Genomic DNA, 20248 nt, shown 5'->3' with positions numbered 1-20248 from the left:
ATGCCCCACTTTACAACAGCAGCTCCCTGGAATTTATGTTGTGCATCTGCAGTTCTTCTACAGGGAGCACCAATCATGTTCAACACAGTTTGACCAGAGGCTGTGAGAAGCAGACAGCATCACATGCAAGCCAGAGCATTTACATTGTTTCATCTCAGACTTGATTTCAATTTAGAAACAAGTACAAAGGCGACCAGCCCTGGAGGAATACAGCTATACCTGTAACAAATTTTCAATTCTTGTTGGTGTTGAAGTGCCCTTGTTTGGAGCACAGCTTGATTTGCGTCTTGATTTCTTAAAGAACTGTATATTCCTAGTTCAGGGAAACAGGTGATTAAACCAGCCATTGTTTTTAGGCTTTATAAGAAGTCTTTCAGCACCTAACAGCATTTTTCTAACAGCCTGACTCAGATTCAATATAAAGTCACAAGTTAATTCAAAATTTTGTTTGTTCCTTCCAGTTGATTTGCAGGAGCATCAGACCTATAATAGTTTTTTTTGTGTGTGTGTGAGTTTATACTGAGGTGCTCCTTGAAATAATGGAGCACACAGAGACTGAACTGAGAACAAGCGCTTCACTGGATGAAATCAATATTTATAAAATTTAAAATAAGACCTGACTTCATCTATTCTTTGTGTGAACACTTCATACCTTATCTCAGTGTCTGCACAGCAGACTAAAATCACATGGACTTCAGAGTACATGTTTCTTATTGTGTATTCAGCATGGTGATGGTCACATGCACGCAGTTGATGGGAAACAGTAACATAATGGATCCCTTCCTTGACAGTCAGTGTCTGGTGACTACATACGCTGTCATGTCCTTGGTGTGTCAGCACATTGCCATTGTGGTTGTGTCCTGCAGCAGGAGACAGAGGGCAGCAACAACACAGCAACGTCCCCAAAAACTGTCCACCTGATTACTACATAGCCCTCTGATCCAGCTGGGATAAAGGCTACACAGTGCATCCTGTTACTAAAGAGCCTCGCCTCACCCTTACAGAAGTGTCACTGATAGTAACGAAACCCTTTCCTGCAAAAAACGATAAAAAAAAGGATTAAGAATGTTTAAAGAATTACTGAATTGACCTGTAAATGTCAACCGCAGCATTTGCAAGAGCTGCTTGAATATTGTACATTCTTCGGGACATAGTGCTACCCCACCACTTCTTCCTGTACCTCTACCTTCAATTACTTCACAGGAAAAAGTAAAACCATGCAAAGGACCATTATGGTCTAACAGTACAGTATGATGTTGAGCTTTAGTATTTGTTTTTTTGTGCATTGATTATTTTGTTGTGCATTGTTCTACATCATCTTCATACAACTTTATCTTATCTGGCTGCTTTTACCTGTTTGATGGATTAACTCTGGGAAAAAATGTTGTTTTGTTAAGATCTCTTGTACTGCCCTGATGAATGCTCTCAGAGGTTGTGGTTTACTTTGTCTTTGAAGTTTTTGGTGTGGTGACACAGGAAGGTTAACTCAGCCCCAGGTATATATCTTTTTGTAATTCATTCTTCTTTACACCTTTGCTTCACTTAGTGATGTTCCCCTTTGAGGTTGGGAAAAAAAAGAATAAGATGTTCAGAATAAAACGAAGGGCTTAATTTCAGTGGCGGCTCAGATCTACTTCTGATCTGATCCAGGGGAGATCTGAGAGGAACCCTTCTTATGATCCTACTTATCAAAACAGGCTAAGAACAGCGGCGGATGACGTACTGTGCCCAGGTGACGGTGGGTTCAGGAAAGCCGTCTGCATCACAAGCCAACAAAGCAGAGCTACCAACGTCTGCTGTAGCATTGACCTCTGACTGTCTGGCACGGATGGTGGGAAGCACTGAAACAGAGATGTATATATAAGATCAATACAATACAATACAATAAATATTAAGTAAATGTAACAAAGGTTAAAAGGTGTTTTGAAGAGAAAACCTGCAATAACTGATATTTTTGGGCACCTGGGGCAGGGGGCAGTGGAAACAAAAAAGACTCGCTGATTGCTACAACACACAAACACACACCCAATCCATCACCCTTGGCCATCTAACAGGTCCATAGAAACTGTTTGGTTTTTTCCTTTTCTCTCCATCTTTCCATATTTAGTTTTTTTTTGTGGATAGGGTACTTGGCTGTGCATCATTATGTTTATGTCCATTTTTGTTCAAGTGGAAAATAAAAACATTTGATGACAAAAAAACAAAACAAAAAACAAAACAAAAAAACAGTTGCATTGTCATTTGCATTTGCAGTTGCAGTTGTGGTTGTGTCCATGTAGTGAATGTAAGTCAAATGTCTCATTTTCAGAGCCGCCATATTTATGGCTTTAAATAGAACATTTCCACTGCAGCCTACTATCTTGAGCAACAGTTCATTTTTAAACAACAGGACAAGCAGGGAGAGAAAAGTGACAGAAATACAGTGCTTACCATTAACAACGACCTTGATCATCCTGAAGTCAATCTCTCCCCTGGCCATGACTCGGGCCTCACAGTTGTACATTCCCTCATCTGTCTTCTTGATGCCACGGATCTGCAGGTGACCATTAACCATGATCTTGAACCGCACTAAAACAGACAAGACAAACAGAGCACAATAACTTACCACATTTGGTTTTCAAGATTATTAAGATTATACTGGCACAACGAGAGAGGAGATGTAATTTTGTCAGTGTGGCCTGTATGGATTGAGAATATAAGGTATATTATGTTCTATGTTGTTATGTTCAATTCTTTATTTCCAAGTAAATGACGTACTTTCCCTCCTAGGAGCCACAACAAGTTAACATTAGGAGGGAATTTAAAAAAAAAAAGGGACAGGATTGTTTGCAATAGTTCAATACTGTCAAAGAAATCTAAGATCTGAGAAGCCAAAAAGTGTCCAAGTGAAGTGTGAAATTAAGTATGATTATTTGCTTGGTTGTAGAAAATCTGACGTTTCAAGAAGGGCATTTTAAAACTGAAATGCTTTAAGTGCTCAGACAGGACATTGGAGCCAGTTTAAAAAGTCCCAATTATCCTTGGTAATCAAGCATGTGGCTGGAATAGAGGAACACAGCGAGCCCGGCATGACCACACCAGACGTAATTCTGCTGTGTTTTACATGATCATAGAGCCTGACAAACTCTGTGCAACTCTAATTAAAGCAGCCATAAACACACAGTAAGAGAGTGGGCTGTCTTAACTGAAACCAGGTGGTATTTCTCACACGTCTGGGGAAGAGTTCTCCAGCCTCTGACCACATTTTATTTAAGCGCTTTAAGATAATTAACTGAGTCATCTTCGTTGTTTGTTCTCTACACGTCCCAACTTGGACAACTGACGCACTTCTCCAAAGTTTGTGATTAGCCAGTGTGTTTAAAACTCACTGAATTAAAAATTGTGGATAATTAGTGTGTACCTTTGAAGCGTAACTTTCACAGGCCAGTTGAGTCCTTTGTTGGGGATAGTTCAGTGCTGCCAGTTCAATTTCCATGCTAGTGAGTGTGTATGAGATTTCAATTTCCCTGCCTATTTAAAAGAGAAGCCATCTGTGTAAAATAAAGAATGTCTGTGTGCTATAAAATCACTTGTATGCATATAATTATATACTGAGCACTAGACAGGATGTGGGCTTGGGTTAATTAACATTTTATTCCCATCACTTTTAAGATTGGTGCACTGCACAGACAGCTCCACCTCAACTCTCTGTCTGTCAGTCATAGAAGGTAAGTAAGTAGATCTGCTACACCTAAACGCAGTTTTAAGGTACTTGTACTTTCCTTAGGTATTCCATATTTTTTCTACTTTTCACTTCACAAGCCCACATCGTTTCAGAGGGAAATACTGTACCTTTACATATATTTGACAATTACAGATACAGAACTGCTGCTAATAAAGCATCAGTATTAAGGGCACATTCTGCATTATGAGTAGTTTTACTACCACAATAGCACATTTAGCTGCTAATACTTTGCTTGAGTAACATTTTGCAGGGTTTTAACTTGAGAATTATGTTTTTACACTTTTAACCTAAAAAAAAACTCGAAACCCATCGTCCACCTTCTTGTCCGTTTTCTTCTTCCTGTCTGCCTGCACATGTAAATAAGTACAAACTCAGAATTGTGACCTAAAGTACTCAGCTGGTGTAAAAGTGAAACATAACATACTGTATTTTAAGTCAAACCTTAGAGGGGTTTAGTGTGGTATTTAAACAGATAAATCATTTTTAGATTGAGCCTCTTAATTCATGCTCCACTGACACATATCACGCTGACAGTTGTAAGTTCTGATGGGAGGTTTAACAATGAAACATGCAGTATATGGTGAGAGTATATGGTTGAGTCAACTGCTGCTGCTCTGAGGAAAATTACATAAGCAGTTTTCAGTTTTCAGTGTCGGTTACAATTAGTGGTTTTTCCAGTGAAAAACACATTCCTTGACCAGAGTCCAAGAATAAAGGCTGGCTTAGCACAACACTGTGGTGACTCCGGGCTCTCCAGCGGTCACCATGGGAGGGGTTACTGTTAGGTTAAAATAGGCCCAGTCTAAGTGTAAAACAAAACCCAGTCTCTCGCCTCATCGCCACCTCCGCTCTCACACATCGGGCTGAAGCTTTAGTTGGATTCTCTGAGGCAGAACTGCTCTGGACCGGTCATATCAATGCTCTTCCAAAGAGTGTAGCTACTGGCTGCCTGAAGTTGCCAGATGAAATCATTCACAAAAACTAGATGAATATATTGACTACATCATTTGTGTCCTCATCTTCTTGGCAGACGTGGCACATGCTGAGACATTTGTAATTTGTTCCTTTCATTGAGGACAGCAGCTGTAGTCAGCTACACTGGGTTCCGGGGTTTATCGAGGGACAAAACAGCAAACAACATTTATCAAAACTGTCCGCAGAGTCATCTCATTCCTTGCAGAACCACTCACTTTTACTGTGTTTATTTGTATGTTGTGGATGTTTGAAACCCTCATAGTGTCTCCACAACAGAGCTAAATACCTTAGTTCTCTGTCACGCTTCATAGCTCCAAAGCGTGTTTACTGGCAAAGCAACAATTGTTTAGAACATAGGGATCAACAATGAAAAAAAGGATTATGATGCAGAGAAGTTTCTATGAACCTTCTGATGTTTTTGTTTAGTTTTTTTGCTGCTGTGACAGTGACTCACCATTGGAAACCATGATAACGGCCGCAAATTGAAGCTGATTACGGTGCCTGTCCTCTGTAGAGGAGCAACTTTTTCATGACTTCCTTTCAAGCTGAAATGCAGTGAGGTGGTGAAAGAGCTGGTATTTACCTTCAATAGTAGTTACAACTGTGGGCAAACCTGGCAATCTATAATGAGGACAGATCTACACTCAACTGTGAAACTGTCAGACAGTAAAAAAAGAAACGTAATTCATATTTCTGTTTATATTGGAAAAATAAGGTAAAGTTAAATGTTCTATTACTATATAGAATTCTTTAGCTTGCTGTTTGGGAAACTTAACATCTTCCTTCATGCATCATCTATGATTCATGGCTTTGTTCATAGATGATGGGCAAGAGGAGGAGATGATAAAGAGTAGAGGAAATTGATTGGAAAGCATGACTTGGCAGACAGCTTTGGCAGGAAGGTACGGCGACTGCTCAGAGAGTCGGGGGGATGACACGCCATAGCGTTGGAGATGAGAAGTGAAGCACAAGCACTGGAACGTTTTTATCTGGAGACACTCACCATCTTTGGCAACTTGAATCTTGGAGCCTTTATGCTTCCAAATGATGGTGGGTGGTGGTGAGCTGACCACATTACAGACAATGTCGGCATCATCACCCTCGCTGAACTCCTGTGGGCTGGGCGCACTCTGGAAGGTGATCTTTTCTGTAGGGAAATGTGACAAACACTTATATTACACAAATATCTCCATGTTCAGACTGACACTTCTGAGGTGAAACTCTCACGTGGTATGTTTACCTGCATGAGAAAATCTTATAGTTGATTAGCAGTGTAATGAGGCACCATATGGCTGAGCTTCTGCTTTTCTGATAAAAGTTTTGTTGGTTTAGTTTTTATGTATTCACAGATGGTGTGGGAAGGTAGCTGAGGTGAAGACAATTCAGAGACTCCAGACTTGTCAGACAGGCAACAGCAGTGTGTGAAAAACTCACAGCGCCCTCAGTCATTTTAATGAACTACTCTGTTGACATGGTGGGGGTATCAAAGCCCTTTGCTTTTGTTGTTTTTTTTTTTAACAGAGGATGTGTTAATTAATGAATTGTTAGGAGATTTAACCAATTAGACTAAATTGTCCTGGAAGACCAGGCATAACATTCATCTGCTGTATACACTTACAGTCTTTTAAAGATATGTTTTTTGCCTTATATGTGCACAATTCTGGGATCACCATCTTTAAAGCCAAGTTGGAAGCTAAGCTAAGAAATTACATTATATTCTACTGAATGCTTTTGCATCCAAATGGATTCAAATGGAAATGAATTACTGGATTATACTGACTGGAAACAGCATTGCCAGTGGACATAATCCAGGTAGCAATTACATTTCTATTTGAATTCATATGGTAAATCCATGTAGTAGAACACAAATATAATTTCTAGGAAACAGTGTAAGATTTGCAGGAAGTGCTATGTTCTTGTACTAAACAGAGGGAACAGTTTGTTTCCTGTCTCTTTTTCAACTCTCAACTGTCTGATTAAAGAAAATCCTAAAAAACAACAACAAATCTAAGAGACATGATATTTAATTCAAAATACATTTGTTGCTGCAACAGAATTATATTTATCTAATGAATGCAATCTGTCATATTTTAAAGCTAATTCCTAAAAATAATAAAATAACAAAAAAGTGATGGTGTTGACACCAAACAACAACCACTGTGAAATGATGAAGCCAAAAAACAAACTCAAATACTGTATTGTATCTATAGAAATACAATATAAATATTCTTCTTTCATCATAAATAAGTCTGGACCTCAATACCCACCTTAATTTCTTCTAATGTGTGTCTTGCTAGATGTTTTGAAAACTTTTTCTATGAAAGCTCACACTGGGGTTTGTTGTGACGTGGATTTTACTGTGACTGGCAGGTTACTCAGGCTATCACTCTGAGCCTTTGTGGTTGCTGGTTGCCCGTCTGACCCCGGCTGCATCCAGCCATGTCCACCTTTGCCTCAATTTGAATGTACGTCTTCAAACAATTGACACAATGGCTCGAAGCAGTCAACAGAGATTTCAGAAAGCAAACCATTCACTGAAAAACCTACAGGGGTTCTCACAGACACATATTATTTTTTATGAAATCCATGGTTTAGCAATGCTTTTTCTACATCACCTGGACCACAGAGGCTAACCACAGACTCTGCAGCCAAAACCTTTTGAAGAATCCCATCTGATATAATAAGACCTCAGTTGCATTTTTAAACTATTTTCAATTTGGATTTAAAGTAATGATACTACTGAGTATGAAATGATTTACACATAATACTTCTAAAGTATTAGTGTTAAGGCTCTTTGTTTTGATGGTGGTGTCTGGCTGGAGTAATGCAGGTCATACAATAACGATGATTTGCTTCATATAAAGATACTCTGAAGGCACAATTCAACCAGAAACTCTGCGACTTACGGAAGATCTTCACTGTTACTGTAGCCTGGGCCTCCTTGTCCCCATTCTTTGCCACACACTTGTAGATGCCAGCGCTGTCCACATTGGCGTGGTATATGGTGAGGGTCGATGTGGTCTCATCACTGCGGCTCACAAAAATGTCTGGCCTGTTGGGAAGGATCTTCTCGCCACTGGGGGCATACCAGTCTATGTCTTTAGCATCTCCCACCACTGAGGAGCAGAGAATGAAGAATGAGGCACGAAAGCAAAACTTTTTCATGGAACTCCACAGCTGCCAAAAAATGATAACCACAATAAACTGGATAGTTATTGAAAATATTATTCTGCTTTATACTTCTGTTCTATTTTCTTCCTGGTTTGTTAAATATTAGGATTGGATCTGAATCTCCTTCATTATTGCAACAATTTGGATGTTTTTCATATTGTATCAGAAGAATTCCTTCAACAACATAAAAAGCAAAGATCTGGACTCCAGATGTCAAGAATTCTTGTGTAAAGAAGACTTGGAAACATTATTGTTAAATCAAAACCCATCGTCCTACAGTAGATGTCTTCTCAAGATCAGACCAAATGTGCCAACTAAAACATAAAAAGATTTGTAATTGTAAATAATTTCTATTCGCTTAGTTGGAAATGGGATTATTCAGTAGGAGGCAGTTTTCACTAAAAGAAAAATCAAGGAACTTTTCCACATCATCCATTTCTTATAAAAGATGAGTTCAAGCTGAGACATTTTTTCTTTTGCTGAAACACATTAATGCCTCCTCATGTCTTGAGAAATACAAAGGGTCCGAGATGCATTTTGACATTCTTTTCAACTAGGGATTTGGGAGTTCAAGCTGAAGCCACAATCTCACATCAATCTCACAGAACAAAAAAAAACAAAAAATTCACTAAGTAAAATTTAAAAAATAATGTCAAGGTTTCATATTCCAGTTGCACAATGACACTGAGCTCCACTTTTATGGCTTTAACTTAGAGGGTTCTCTGCAAGTAGCAGTGTAGCAAGAGGTCAGTATAAGTCTGAAACAGTATAAAATAGATTCCAACATCAATCTGATACTGTTTCAGTAAAATGACCCTTTAAAGGGTCAGTTTACCAAACTACAGAAAACATACTGTATAATACTTAATTACTTCTAATGTGGTGTAGCCATGCAGATAATTATGGTTTGGTCCAGAAAGTGTCCAAATCAAAGCTACTGTAGACTATTAGATTGTGTTTCAGCTACCTCCACCAGCCCCCACCCTCAGCTGCTCTCTCATTGGATATGACTCATCTCCTGTCTGAGTGAAGTCATGACATGTTTCGGAGCTGGTCAAACTATGATGAACCGTGTTGATGGGCTGATTCAATGCTGACTTGAGAATCTTTGTCTCGGATCAGTGCCAGACAAATTGTGGCAAAGACCTCACTGTGAATACTTTTCATATATATTTCTTTTGTAAAAAGAAATTCTAAAGAAAAGTTATACAGTATACTCTGTGGAGCAATGGGGTCACTGACTCTAGTAAGAGATACTGATGCTGATTTTTTAAAGTGCTTTGAACACCAATACTTTGTAATTTGAATAAAACAAACCATTCGTTTTTTGGACTCTAACCACAGACTTTAATAAGATCTGACCGCTGACTGACATGATTTTATTCATGTGCAGATTGCTCTATAAGGTCAGACAGCTGACTAACCTTATATAAATGCCACCTGGATTTCAGACAAGCTGATAGCTGCAAATGTAAAGCACATTCAACACTGAAAACACAGTGCAAGTACAAGACCTCTCACTCATTATCTCTTCAGACTGCACCTCTCTCCCACCTCTCATAAAACATCTTCCCCACCTGACTGTGATCTCAGAATAATCCTTTTTTAGCACTCTCTTGTCTCTAGAATTTCTTTCACGCTTCTAATGAGGGTATGTTCACATGTACAGCATGTCAACTGACTCGTGTCACTTTTATATATAATAAATGATACATATAATCTAAATTTTTTGCTGCTATATTATACAGTGTATACATGAGATGATATTTTCATCAGGCTGTGTGAGGTGGGGCGTATTTGAGATCACTCTTACCTTCGCAGAGGAAAAACTTGGACTCTCCTACGCTGATCTCTCCTTGTGTTGGAGTGATTTGCACCTGGATAGTGGCTGGGTGAAGAAAAGAAGACAGGACAACATATACATGATTCTCTGGTTCCATCAAGGCAAATGGTGACAAAGCACAATAGGGCAAGGCTCAAAATCAAATTGGTTTGCCTGCGCAAAAGAGCAACCATTTTCCATGCACACTCCCTATGAATGAAACTGTGACGAAAATTTTTATGCTCACTAGAGTGCAACATCTCCATGTGCAGATGGGTTATGAGCCTACATATTCTACTAACACCTTGTTGAACTGACATGTGGTTTGCAGGCTTACTTGCTGAGGATACACTGTACAGAAAAAGCCCTGCTAACAGTGCAGCCATTTACATTAGAGAGGTGTTAAAATGAGGCGATTATGGTGATGATGGCACTGAATTACTGCTATTGTTGGCCATCTTGTTCGTCCAGACACAGCAATAAAACATATTTTTCTTTTTCATTTACTATCCCTGTGTAGACAAGTGGAGTGAGCTGCACCCCCAGAGTTCAGCAAGGCTGTGGGGCCGGATAGTGAGTGATTTGCATTATCACAGAGAATTGAGATAATGGCATCCTTGGCCTTGTGATTCACTCATATGACGTGATACTTCTTGCCACACACACACTTCAAAGTATAAGTGTTAATGAATCGTGCACCTGTGACCCTGTGAAAATCAAGTGTCTGACACTATCCAAAGTCAAAGCATTAAGTAGGCACCTCAGGAAGCAGTAAACTGACTGAAAACCATGCAGTCACGGTGCAGCAAATAGGAACCATGTGGCACATTATCTGACTATCAACAATAATAGTAAAAAAGAATTAGGTATATTGTATGTTTTACATGTTTAATTGTTTGGGGTAAGCTGATCCTCACTCCTCTGCAGAAATATTGAGTATATTCAGTAACACAATCTAAAGATTTATTTTTTCACTCAGTGTTCATAAAAGCCACCTGACTGGGTCGTTGCAGGGTGCTCTCATACTCGTTTTCCCCATCCCTGCTTCTCCTGGCAGAAGATTTGGAAGGCATAATGCCAGAAATCAAAGCATATCCTTTTCCTTAGACTCCAATACACTTTATTTCTCAGCATCAGCTAAAGCTACAGTCACACAGATGATATTTAAAGGGCCGAGGGAAACACCTGGTGTTTGTTCCTTCCTGCATGCTAACAAATTAGAATTAAAACTCTTGCATATTCAATGAAAAGTGTCAAAGTGTGAAATAATTTTCAAAGCGAGGGCATCATCACTTGCATGTGTGCTTCCGAATGACACGAGATGTGATGATTTTCGAGGGTGAAATGCTTTAACGTAAGACTGCTATCTCCAGTGATGTGTGGAATGGGAGCGAAGCACAGACCGCGAAGCAGAAACACCACTGAATCGTGATCCGGTGCTTGACAGAGAAATCCCACTGAGCCTTCAGCATGTCGCCACTTCACACAAATGAGTGAGTCGGTTTCTGCCCAGTTCTCACCAGGAAATTCATGGGAATGATTTGCAAGGATTTTTGCAAGGATTTGCAATAACAGGTAGCCAATTATCGTCACAGCACAATGAGCTATTGGTTCTTCATCATGCAACAGTCTCGTAGTTACAGAAATGCTGTGTAAGAGGAGACAGTTGCAGTCACAGCAGTGGACTTTGTTGTTCTTTCTTTCCCTTGCACACTCCTTTAGGCGAAAAGACATCACCATTATGTTGTCAGGTTGAACCTCAGCCAACATATTGAGTGGAGCATCTAGATTTGCAAAATTCTACACAGGATGCATTTGTGTTTAGAGACCAACGAAGAAGGTACAAACAGTGTGTTGGGGGGGTATTGTTGTTTTGGCAATAAGCCACCAGCTGCTGTAGCCAGCTTTGTTTTGGTGTAGTGTAAAGAAGCAAAGCCCGGCATTACGGAGGGTGTTTTTAATGGCGATATACCTGAATGAAAGGGGCCACTGCCAGAGGACACAACTACAACAGATCGCTTGGAAGGAAAATGTTAAAATGAATTAACCATTTGAACAGGCTGAAAAATGCTGTAATTTTCCTGGTCAACAACAGTCTCAAATATTGATTTCATTACACTATTGAAGGAGAGAATAATATCTCCCATATGGATAAGTCAAGAAGTCACACAAATATTGATTTGCAGTAAAACACCGCATTCAAGCCCCAGCTTTTGTTCCAGGATAGCATGCAGCCTCTAGAGGTGAAGAAAACCATGACCCACAGAATGTTTGCTTCCACAGGCTGGAGGTAGATACAAAGAAAACAACATATCCATTTCCTTCTCTCATCTGCTAAGATCACAGATACACAGCAAACCCCAGCCATGCCTCCTAACACTAAGACAACTGGCCAAAAATCAACTGATCATATCTGCAACACTAAAGACAACAAAAAAGATTGTAGGGTGTGGGAAAGATAGCTATTCCCAACGCCATTTTCTCATGTTTGTCTCTAAATGGCCACTTCTGCAGTGTCTCCATGATGAAGTGGCTGTTGAGTCGCATTTGTCAAGCTTCATGTCTCTGCTGAGAGCATTTTGTGAGTAATAAAATGAAGGTTTAAAAAATGAGAGAAGTCATCAGGTTTAATTATTGAACAAATCCAAAACAGCACGTACAGGTTCAAATATCACTCTCGTCACTTCTCAACAACTTCTTAAAACTCAAGTCATATACACTGTTCATTGTCTTAAAAGTTTAAATCTTAATGCAAGGTATAAAATTAATGCCAGGGAGCCACAATATGTGGTCTAAACATGTTACCAATGTTGTTTAAGTTTAAAATGTCTCTGCAATTTGATTTGCAGACCATAGTTAAATGAAGAAAACTAGAGGCTGCTCGGCAAAACATAAAAGCAACTTGATTAAAAAAAAACAACAATTATCTTTAAAAGAGAAAATATTAGAAGACAAATTACACTGAAAGTACGTCTCATCAAAATCGCAGCCATCAAAACCTAATTTCCCTTCTGTCAGACGGGAAGTGTAAATATGATGCTTTCACTCAGAGTCATAACAAACAAAACAAACTTGATTCAGTCATTAACATGCAGGTAAAACAGGTGTGGTATAGACAAAATAATCAAAACAAAAAGTCTTATTCTCCACAAGACTTATTCAGTAACAGCACATTTTCATGGAAATGAAACTTTTGGCCTCTTTCTGTAAATAGCTCAGGACTGAAAAGGTATTTTCATCAGAAAGAGGTGCCAACTTTGAGATGGTGCTTCTTAAGAGGGAGACATTGTCGATGTCCATGGCCCCTGAAATACAAGGCAACGCCATGTTCACAGCGATCTGACCCCACTAAGACAAACATAAAGAGAGGTCTGCTCTTGGCAGAGTGTGGAGTCCTGTTCCATTCTTCCCCAGAGAGCACTCTGATGTGAATGGGTCATTGACAAATAAAGCTTTTAAAAATGTTTAAAAAAAAAGTCTTTTTAAAATGGATATTATGCATATTTCTGAAATTCGAATAATGTGTTTCAACAAGCCTTATTTGTGTTACAACATTTCAAAATTTTAAATTCATTTTTTGACTGTATTTTTAACTTCACCACCTGAAAAATGTCAGGTGGTGCAACCAAATTTATATACTTTCCTTCTATTTATTCTAAGTGAAGCTTTTGGCAAGTATACCTGAGTGTGTCTATAGTGGCTAACACATTGTTATTTTGTGGTTGACTTCTTTGTTAACTATAATCTAAGATTCTTCAGTGGCCAGGTATTTAATATTTTAATGTCCAATTTTACATTTTAACACCTGTATATAAATATACAAATGAATCTATTTAATACAATAGCTATATACCTCATAGTCTTCAACCATTTGTTCACTTTAACCTATCATTTATTGGCTTAGATAAATATTTTACCTGGTCGCACCACCTGACGATTCAGTTGTGTCACCTGACTTTTGCAGCTAATTTCAAATTAAACAGGCTTCTACTTAGACCTTTAGCCTTTGTTAGCAAGTTCATACATATATTTTTCTAATAAAATGAAGACTTTTATAATAAAATAACATTTTCCTAGTTTTACCTTGGTTGTACCACCTGACATGAAAAATGTGCCAGCCTAACTATGGGTTGAAAGTAGCTACAATGGTTCTCTACAAACCTTTTCACTCATCAATAAAGATCACTTGGGGTCCTCTGGCTGATGGAATATCCTGTTTGATGTTGTAACTATTCACTTCAGAATAAAAGATGCATGTATACAGTTGAAGCACCCTGACATTTGACAATACACAAATTCCCGGACAAAAGTTTTTGAATTATCTCAACACCTTTAAAACTATTAATATTTGTGAATTTAGTTTATTTATTTGAAAGGTCTCAAACATGAAATCATGCCACATGATCTATTTTGAATTTATTATTATTGAAATATCATATTTAATACTTTTCTCAGGCTGTTCATTAACTCGGACGGTTGCACCACCTGACATTTTGGTGGTTTGAGATGCCAAAATATAAAATATATACATTATTATAATGTACTGAAAACATGGTCAAACTACAGCAGTTTTATAGAATAAAATGATGCATGTCATGAATTAATTAGAATTATTTTATAGGAAAGTAATGCACTCGGCCACAAAAATATCATGTCACGTCAATGACCCAAATACATTCCTTGAATATATAATAGGTGGTGTTCAAGGTAAACTGCAGTGTTATGTAGCTCTTTCATACGGTGATATGTTGCTTTCAAGACTGATTTACAAATATGACAATTGGTTATGGCTCTCAATAAAGACAAAATTTGGATCTACTGTGCTCTCTAAAATAAGGTTGACAAAACTGTATAAAAATAGATACTCAAACTTATCTAATAATAGACAGAATTAATATTGATTTTAAAATTGTATTTTGGAATAATAATTGTAATATTATGTTGTAGGTTCTTGTAGTATGTATTATAAATGTTTTAAGAGTTTAGTGATTTGGATGAACTTGTATTGATGCACTGGTCAGCAGTGTTGTAAATTACATGCAATTTACTGTAAATATGCTAAAACATGGAAAAACGCCGGTATGATCGTTTAAAGCACTGAAATTAAGAAAGACCTGGCCTAGATTATGTGAGTAAAAAGGTAAATGAGGAAGCCCAGAAGCAAAGGAGAGCTGGTGAAGGGAGGTGTAGATTAACAGAACGGATAGAAAGAAGTGCTTGTCATAGAGAAGAGAGAGCTTAGATAAAGGATGAAGCTATCTGTGCCCTGATGTGCTCACTCATGACACCAATCTAATATCTAGCCACTAAGCCTGCCCTTCACTTTCACTCCTCTCTAAAGACTCATAAACCTCACTGTCTACTCTCAAGTGTCCTTCTTTACTCTCCATTCCACTGCTTAGACACCTATAGTCACATCACCCTGCACTTACACAAACAGCATCTCTACTATCATTCAGATCAGCATATTTTCACAGGGATGAAGGCATCTCGGGGTCCGTGGGAAAGAAAACTCTGCAAATTACTGTAAATTTAGACTTAGGAGAAAAAGCCCGCTGGATATTTTTCAGAATTACATCTTTTGTTGTCATATGCTTGGCTGCATGCTTTCATTTATAACATAATTGGCACAACACTGATCTATGCAAATCTTAATACCCTTTTCCTTCAGTCATGTTGGTCTGTGTTCTTTTAAGAGGAACGTGTTCTTAATAAAAGGCAGAGCTGCAGACATGAGACTTGACTCGAGTCTGCTTTAACTTATGAAAATCAGAACTTGAGACAACTTGAGACAGCTTTAGAAGCAATGATAAAGAGTCTGTGAAACTCATATACACCAAAAATACTTTACTAGATTATTAAATCTGGACCAGTTGGGACCATATGCCAGACCTCACAATTTATAATGCATAAGATATTACCGTTACTTCAGGATCCTGACATTCATGTTGAGAGGTTGGTAAAAGTAAGCTTAGCCATTAGCTGCGTAGATGTATGGTTAGTCTCTGCCTCGGTCTGGAGTAATAAGTGTGGCCGTTTCAGAATTTATCTCTGTCTGTACTGTAGCGACGAGCTTTAATAAAGTCACATTACTCACTGAAGTAAAAACATTTGTGTGGTCAAAGCAGCAACATTAGCAGCATGTTTTAGACCAAATTGTTAGAATAGACTTTGAAAATACATCAGTACACCAGTACGAATGCAGATGGTGAGTGAAACATAGAGAGCAGGCCTGAATAAAAGAAACACATGAGCAAGTGAACAGAGTGACCCAGCTCCTGCTAATTTAGGCTGTGGGCTAAAGCGAATGCTGTACTAATATTGGAGACTGAAACTTCACGGTACAAAACAAACAAGAAACAGCATTTTAGATCATCCCAGAGAGGATGCCAATGAAACACAGCAGAGCTAACATCCTGAACCAGGACTAGGCTGTGCTTGAACTTGGAAAGCCAGCTAGGATAACTAGCTAACTTGGATACAGTGACTCAGACTGAAGAACTCCAGAGGGATTTGGGTTTTCTGGTTCACCCAAAGAGTTTTAACTCACACACTGTGTCTATTTCTGTCTGCACAGCAGCTCTGCCTCTGACAAATGCTTGTATAAATAAAGTTCCAATCTGCTGTTCTCTTCCTATAGACCTTCACTGCCATGTCCCTTGTATTTCCAGCTTTTCAGGGCAGCACAACTGTATAACTAGAGATGCCAGTTTCCACCATCAAACCTCAGTGCAACCTGTTCTTTCTTTTTCTTTCGGGAAAAAAAAAACAGACAGGTTGTTCCCTGAGACCATCCACACAGGCAATTAGAGGCCACAGCAACCTGAGACACCGAAAGCTATTTCACTATATCCACACGGAGGACGGTATCCCACGGTTACCTTTCTCCTCACGGCAACTGTTTGCTCATTAATATCTCCGTCTTCTGAAAACTACATATATAACGCATTCACAGCAGTAAATACCAAAAACATGCCTTGATTTTTTTTTTTTTTATCAGTGAACTAAGCAGAGCAGGATTGTAGAAACAATGAGGTCGCACTGTTGGTCCTAGTTCCTCCAGCAGTCATTACATTTCCTCCAAACATAAAGCAACACAATAACAGGAGATTTGAACCTCACTGTTACTGCCGCGTAAAAATAAAATCATCACACAGGTCTTTAATTCGAATGAGATAAACAGGAAAACAATAAAACTGCAAACAGTTCATTTATTTTTCCATTTTTCACCATTTTGCTTATTAAAATTCTAAACCCACTTTTCCTGAGCATGCAGGGCAACAGGATCAAAATTAAATTACACTGGTATTATTCTTTTATAAGCAAAGAGAGGCAGTGTCTTTTATGAGAAACTAAAAGTATTCACACCCTCTTACCAGTAAACATACGGTACATCCATACACACACACACATTAACGCATTCACACGCACACCCTGTTTGTCTAGTTAAGAGCTTGCCAAACAGACAGATTATTCAAGTTATTAATTTGACAAAGTTGGGAAAGAACTTTGATGGAGGAGCACATCTAAAGCTACTCACGGTAAGCTCAGAAGAGATATTAGCAATGGTGTATTAATTTGCTGATAATCCCTCCATACTTTGAAGCAAATATGCCTGTGAGGTTTTAGTAACAATGACCAAAACCGCTGAGTGAAGATATGAGTGCTGACCATTCTCCAGCGAGAGGATTATGGACTTTGCAGGCTGCTACTGTAAATAGGCTTTTGGCATCTTAACGGTAGAGTTCTTTAATTCCAAATTATGTAAGTGCACAAATATTTATACAGGCCACATGGCCATCATTACGTCAATTCGAGATGCCCAACTTTGTCAAGTGAGCAAATAAGAAGTGGTCGGTTCTGCTGGGGAAAACCTGAGGTTTGAGGCAGCATCTTTGCCGTCTTGGATCAGGAGGTTTGCATGCCTAATTGGAGCCTGGCAGCCGGTGGTGACTGGCTCCATTACAGGGAGGCTACAACAGTCAGCTGTTGGTGCTTAACATGCAAGTCATGATGGAGCAAGCACACAGTGTGCAGGGGCAGACAGCACTGTGTAGGGCCACGCTGGGATGCATACATCACCAGCAGACACATGCAGAAAGCGAAGGAGGAACAGCAGATGTACTATTTTGCATCTCAGGTTCTCTTTTCTCGTTGTACATGTGAATTGTCAAGTGCTATTGTTGATTCTCGAGTGCTGTTGCTCATAAATCACTGCAGCCTCACAAAAGGTAAAGACGTTAACAATGAGGACAAAGACGTTGGCAAGATCCAAGCACACACCAGACACCAGGCACCTAATGCCACTCTCTCCTTCCAACAGGAACAAATCTTATTTTTCCATCTCTTAGAAAATTGGGTAGACAGGGTCCTCCTTAATTCCCCTCAGGCAGGAAAGATGAAGTAATACTAAAATGAATTCTTGAGACATTATGAGATCATTTTGATCTTAAATTGATGCTATTACATTTCATATGAATATTATGGAGCATTTTTGCCACTGTCTAACAACTGAAAGGAAAAGAGAGATGGCAAAAACTGAAAGAACGCCCAGACTCAAATTGAAAACTTGTTGTTATATGGTCTGAGCTACTTTGTGTTAATCTGCAGCTATAAGTTGCACATTAAAATGTGATTTCTCTTGCTGGATTTTAGTGGTCGAAGAAAACCATCTCTGCGACTGGGTGACGTAAGCTGTATAGGGATCTATTATTGGACTCCAGTGGGATTTTCTACTGCAACCATTCACTTCGGGGTTATAATGAAGGGAGCACTGAAGCATGGATTGGAGCTAAGATGGGACAAAGCCATATATCTGACAGAATCGAGCTTGACTCCTTATTCACAGAAATGCAAGAAAAAAAACAAAAAAAAGTCCTAAAATCATCTGTGATGCAGCTCATGATTATTCTCATCCAATTTATTGGGTCTGAGGTCTTTCTTGTAGTCGTAACCCTCTTTCATTTACACTACCATCCTTTGAAAACCCAAAACAGCGTCGGTGCAAGTTCCTTCACCATTTAAGTCAATTCAGTGCTCTTGCCTACAGTGTTGTATAATTTGTGTGAGGTGGAGGTACTAGACACAGTGTCCTCCACTGTCCTCTGGGCTAAACTCAGGACTGTATTATAGATTCACTGATGCCGATGTCATAGAGCAGAGAGGTGCGATAGCAAAGTTCGCTTCCCCTGATCACACATTTTCATAGTGAGATCAGGAATTTAAACAAGCAACCCTCCAACCATCAAAAGCTTTCACACATACAGTGCTATTGCTGAAGAAGAAAAAAAAACAAAAAAAACTTCTCTCATAATAAATAAAATAAATCCAACTCTTCAACTTGGAATTCAGGGCTGACAATGTTTTCAAAAACCACATACAATAATAGTGTCAATCCCAAATCAGGTATGAGTGTCAGATATGACCTCACCTGCACACCTCAAGCCCCTCTGCAAAGCCTCCTTTATCCATCTCAAAGCTTTGTGAGTCAAGTCACGTCAGGTCCACTTGTATTACCTGATATCACATTGAGTCGGATGTCTCAGTGGACTAAACAGACCCACCTCCCCCTCTAACCTCTCTCTAACCCTTTCAGACTAAGGAAACTTCTCCACAAACTTCAATAAGAATTCTGGCAGGCTGTTTCAAAACCTCCACTACATCCTTTACAGCACTGCATAAACACCATCATGCCTCACCGGCACTGGCTCCCAATGCACCCTGCAACATCTTACTAAAACCTCTGACTTGCCAGTCAATCCAAAGAAACACCTGACACGGCTTCCAGCAGGATGTTACCCTCAGTGTGATCTCTACACAAAACATTTTATGCCTTGTTTCTTCTTCCCATTTGTCATTTTTCTTTTTTAAATACAACCTCTTTAACCCCCCCCCCCCCCCCCCCCCCCCCAGTCAACACACACATGCACCGTATAGTGTTCAACCATTCAAGTCTTTACCATTCTCTTACCAGTCTTTACCAGGCCACAAATGCACTTGCCCTTGCCCACTTCTTGAGAGCACAGTGATGACTCATCAGGCCATATCCCTTCTCTCTTTGTGACTCCTGCCGTCTTTGCCCCAGTACTGAACCCTGTTTCAAAGTCACTTAGATCTTTTTCCGCTTGCCGTATTGATTTGAAAGTAAAGCAGAGCTCAACAGTGTTAGAAATGTCACAGAGCATGAGAGGATGTTAGCTGCTCTATTTCATCATGAAGAACAACTGTGTGGAAGAATCTGAATATTTGATTTTCTACTCATTTATTCATGTTATCACTGAATTTGTCACATGTCTGTATACATACGGAGTTGGAGTTGCATTATGCCTACCATGCACTGCAACTTAAAAAAGTTTTTCAGAAGACTACAGTCTAACACCCTCTCACATCCAAAGACAATGTATCGATGTATTTCCCATCATTCTCTGCGTGAAAGTTTACAGCAATAATTTTTTTTTTCCCCAGACTTTTTTGCTCTTTCTACATTATTATTATTGTCATTATTATTATTATTATTATTAAAGTCAGTAATTCAACACTCACATGATTTGGCCCCA

At 39.0% G+C, this 20248-nt stretch overlaps 1 protein-coding gene across 15 annotated transcripts in view; it reads right to left on the bottom strand.

The window, feature by feature from the left end:
* The window catches only part of ncam1a (neural cell adhesion molecule 1a), a 249001-nt gene that overhangs the window by 69828 nt on the left and 158925 nt on the right, over window positions 1-20248 (bottom strand). For all 15 annotated transcript variants that reach the window (XM_071506415.1, XM_071506417.1, XM_071506421.1 and 12 more), the window contains 5 exons: window positions 9684-9758; window positions 7606-7815; window positions 5703-5846; window positions 2431-2568; window positions 1724-1841 (listed from right to left, as the gene is read on the bottom strand). In XM_071506415.1, the coding sequence (XP_071362516.1) occupies window positions 1724-1841; window positions 2431-2568; window positions 5703-5846; window positions 7606-7815; window positions 9684-9758 (685 nt within the window). The remainder of the gene's footprint in view (window positions 1-1723; window positions 1842-2430; window positions 2569-5702; window positions 5847-7605; window positions 7816-9683; window positions 9759-20248) is intronic.

The sequence above is a fragment of the Trachinotus anak genome, unplaced genomic scaffold (genome assembly GCF_046630095.1).
Source record: "Trachinotus anak isolate AG129_WGS33_773 ecotype Australia unplaced genomic scaffold, CSIRO_AGI_Tana_v1 ptg000020l, whole genome shotgun sequence".
NCBI lineage: Eukaryota > Metazoa > Chordata > Actinopteri > Carangiformes > Carangidae > Trachinotus > Trachinotus anak.
The sequence above is the reverse complement of the archived record's forward strand: the minus strand, read 5'-3'. Positions and strand labels throughout refer to the sequence as shown.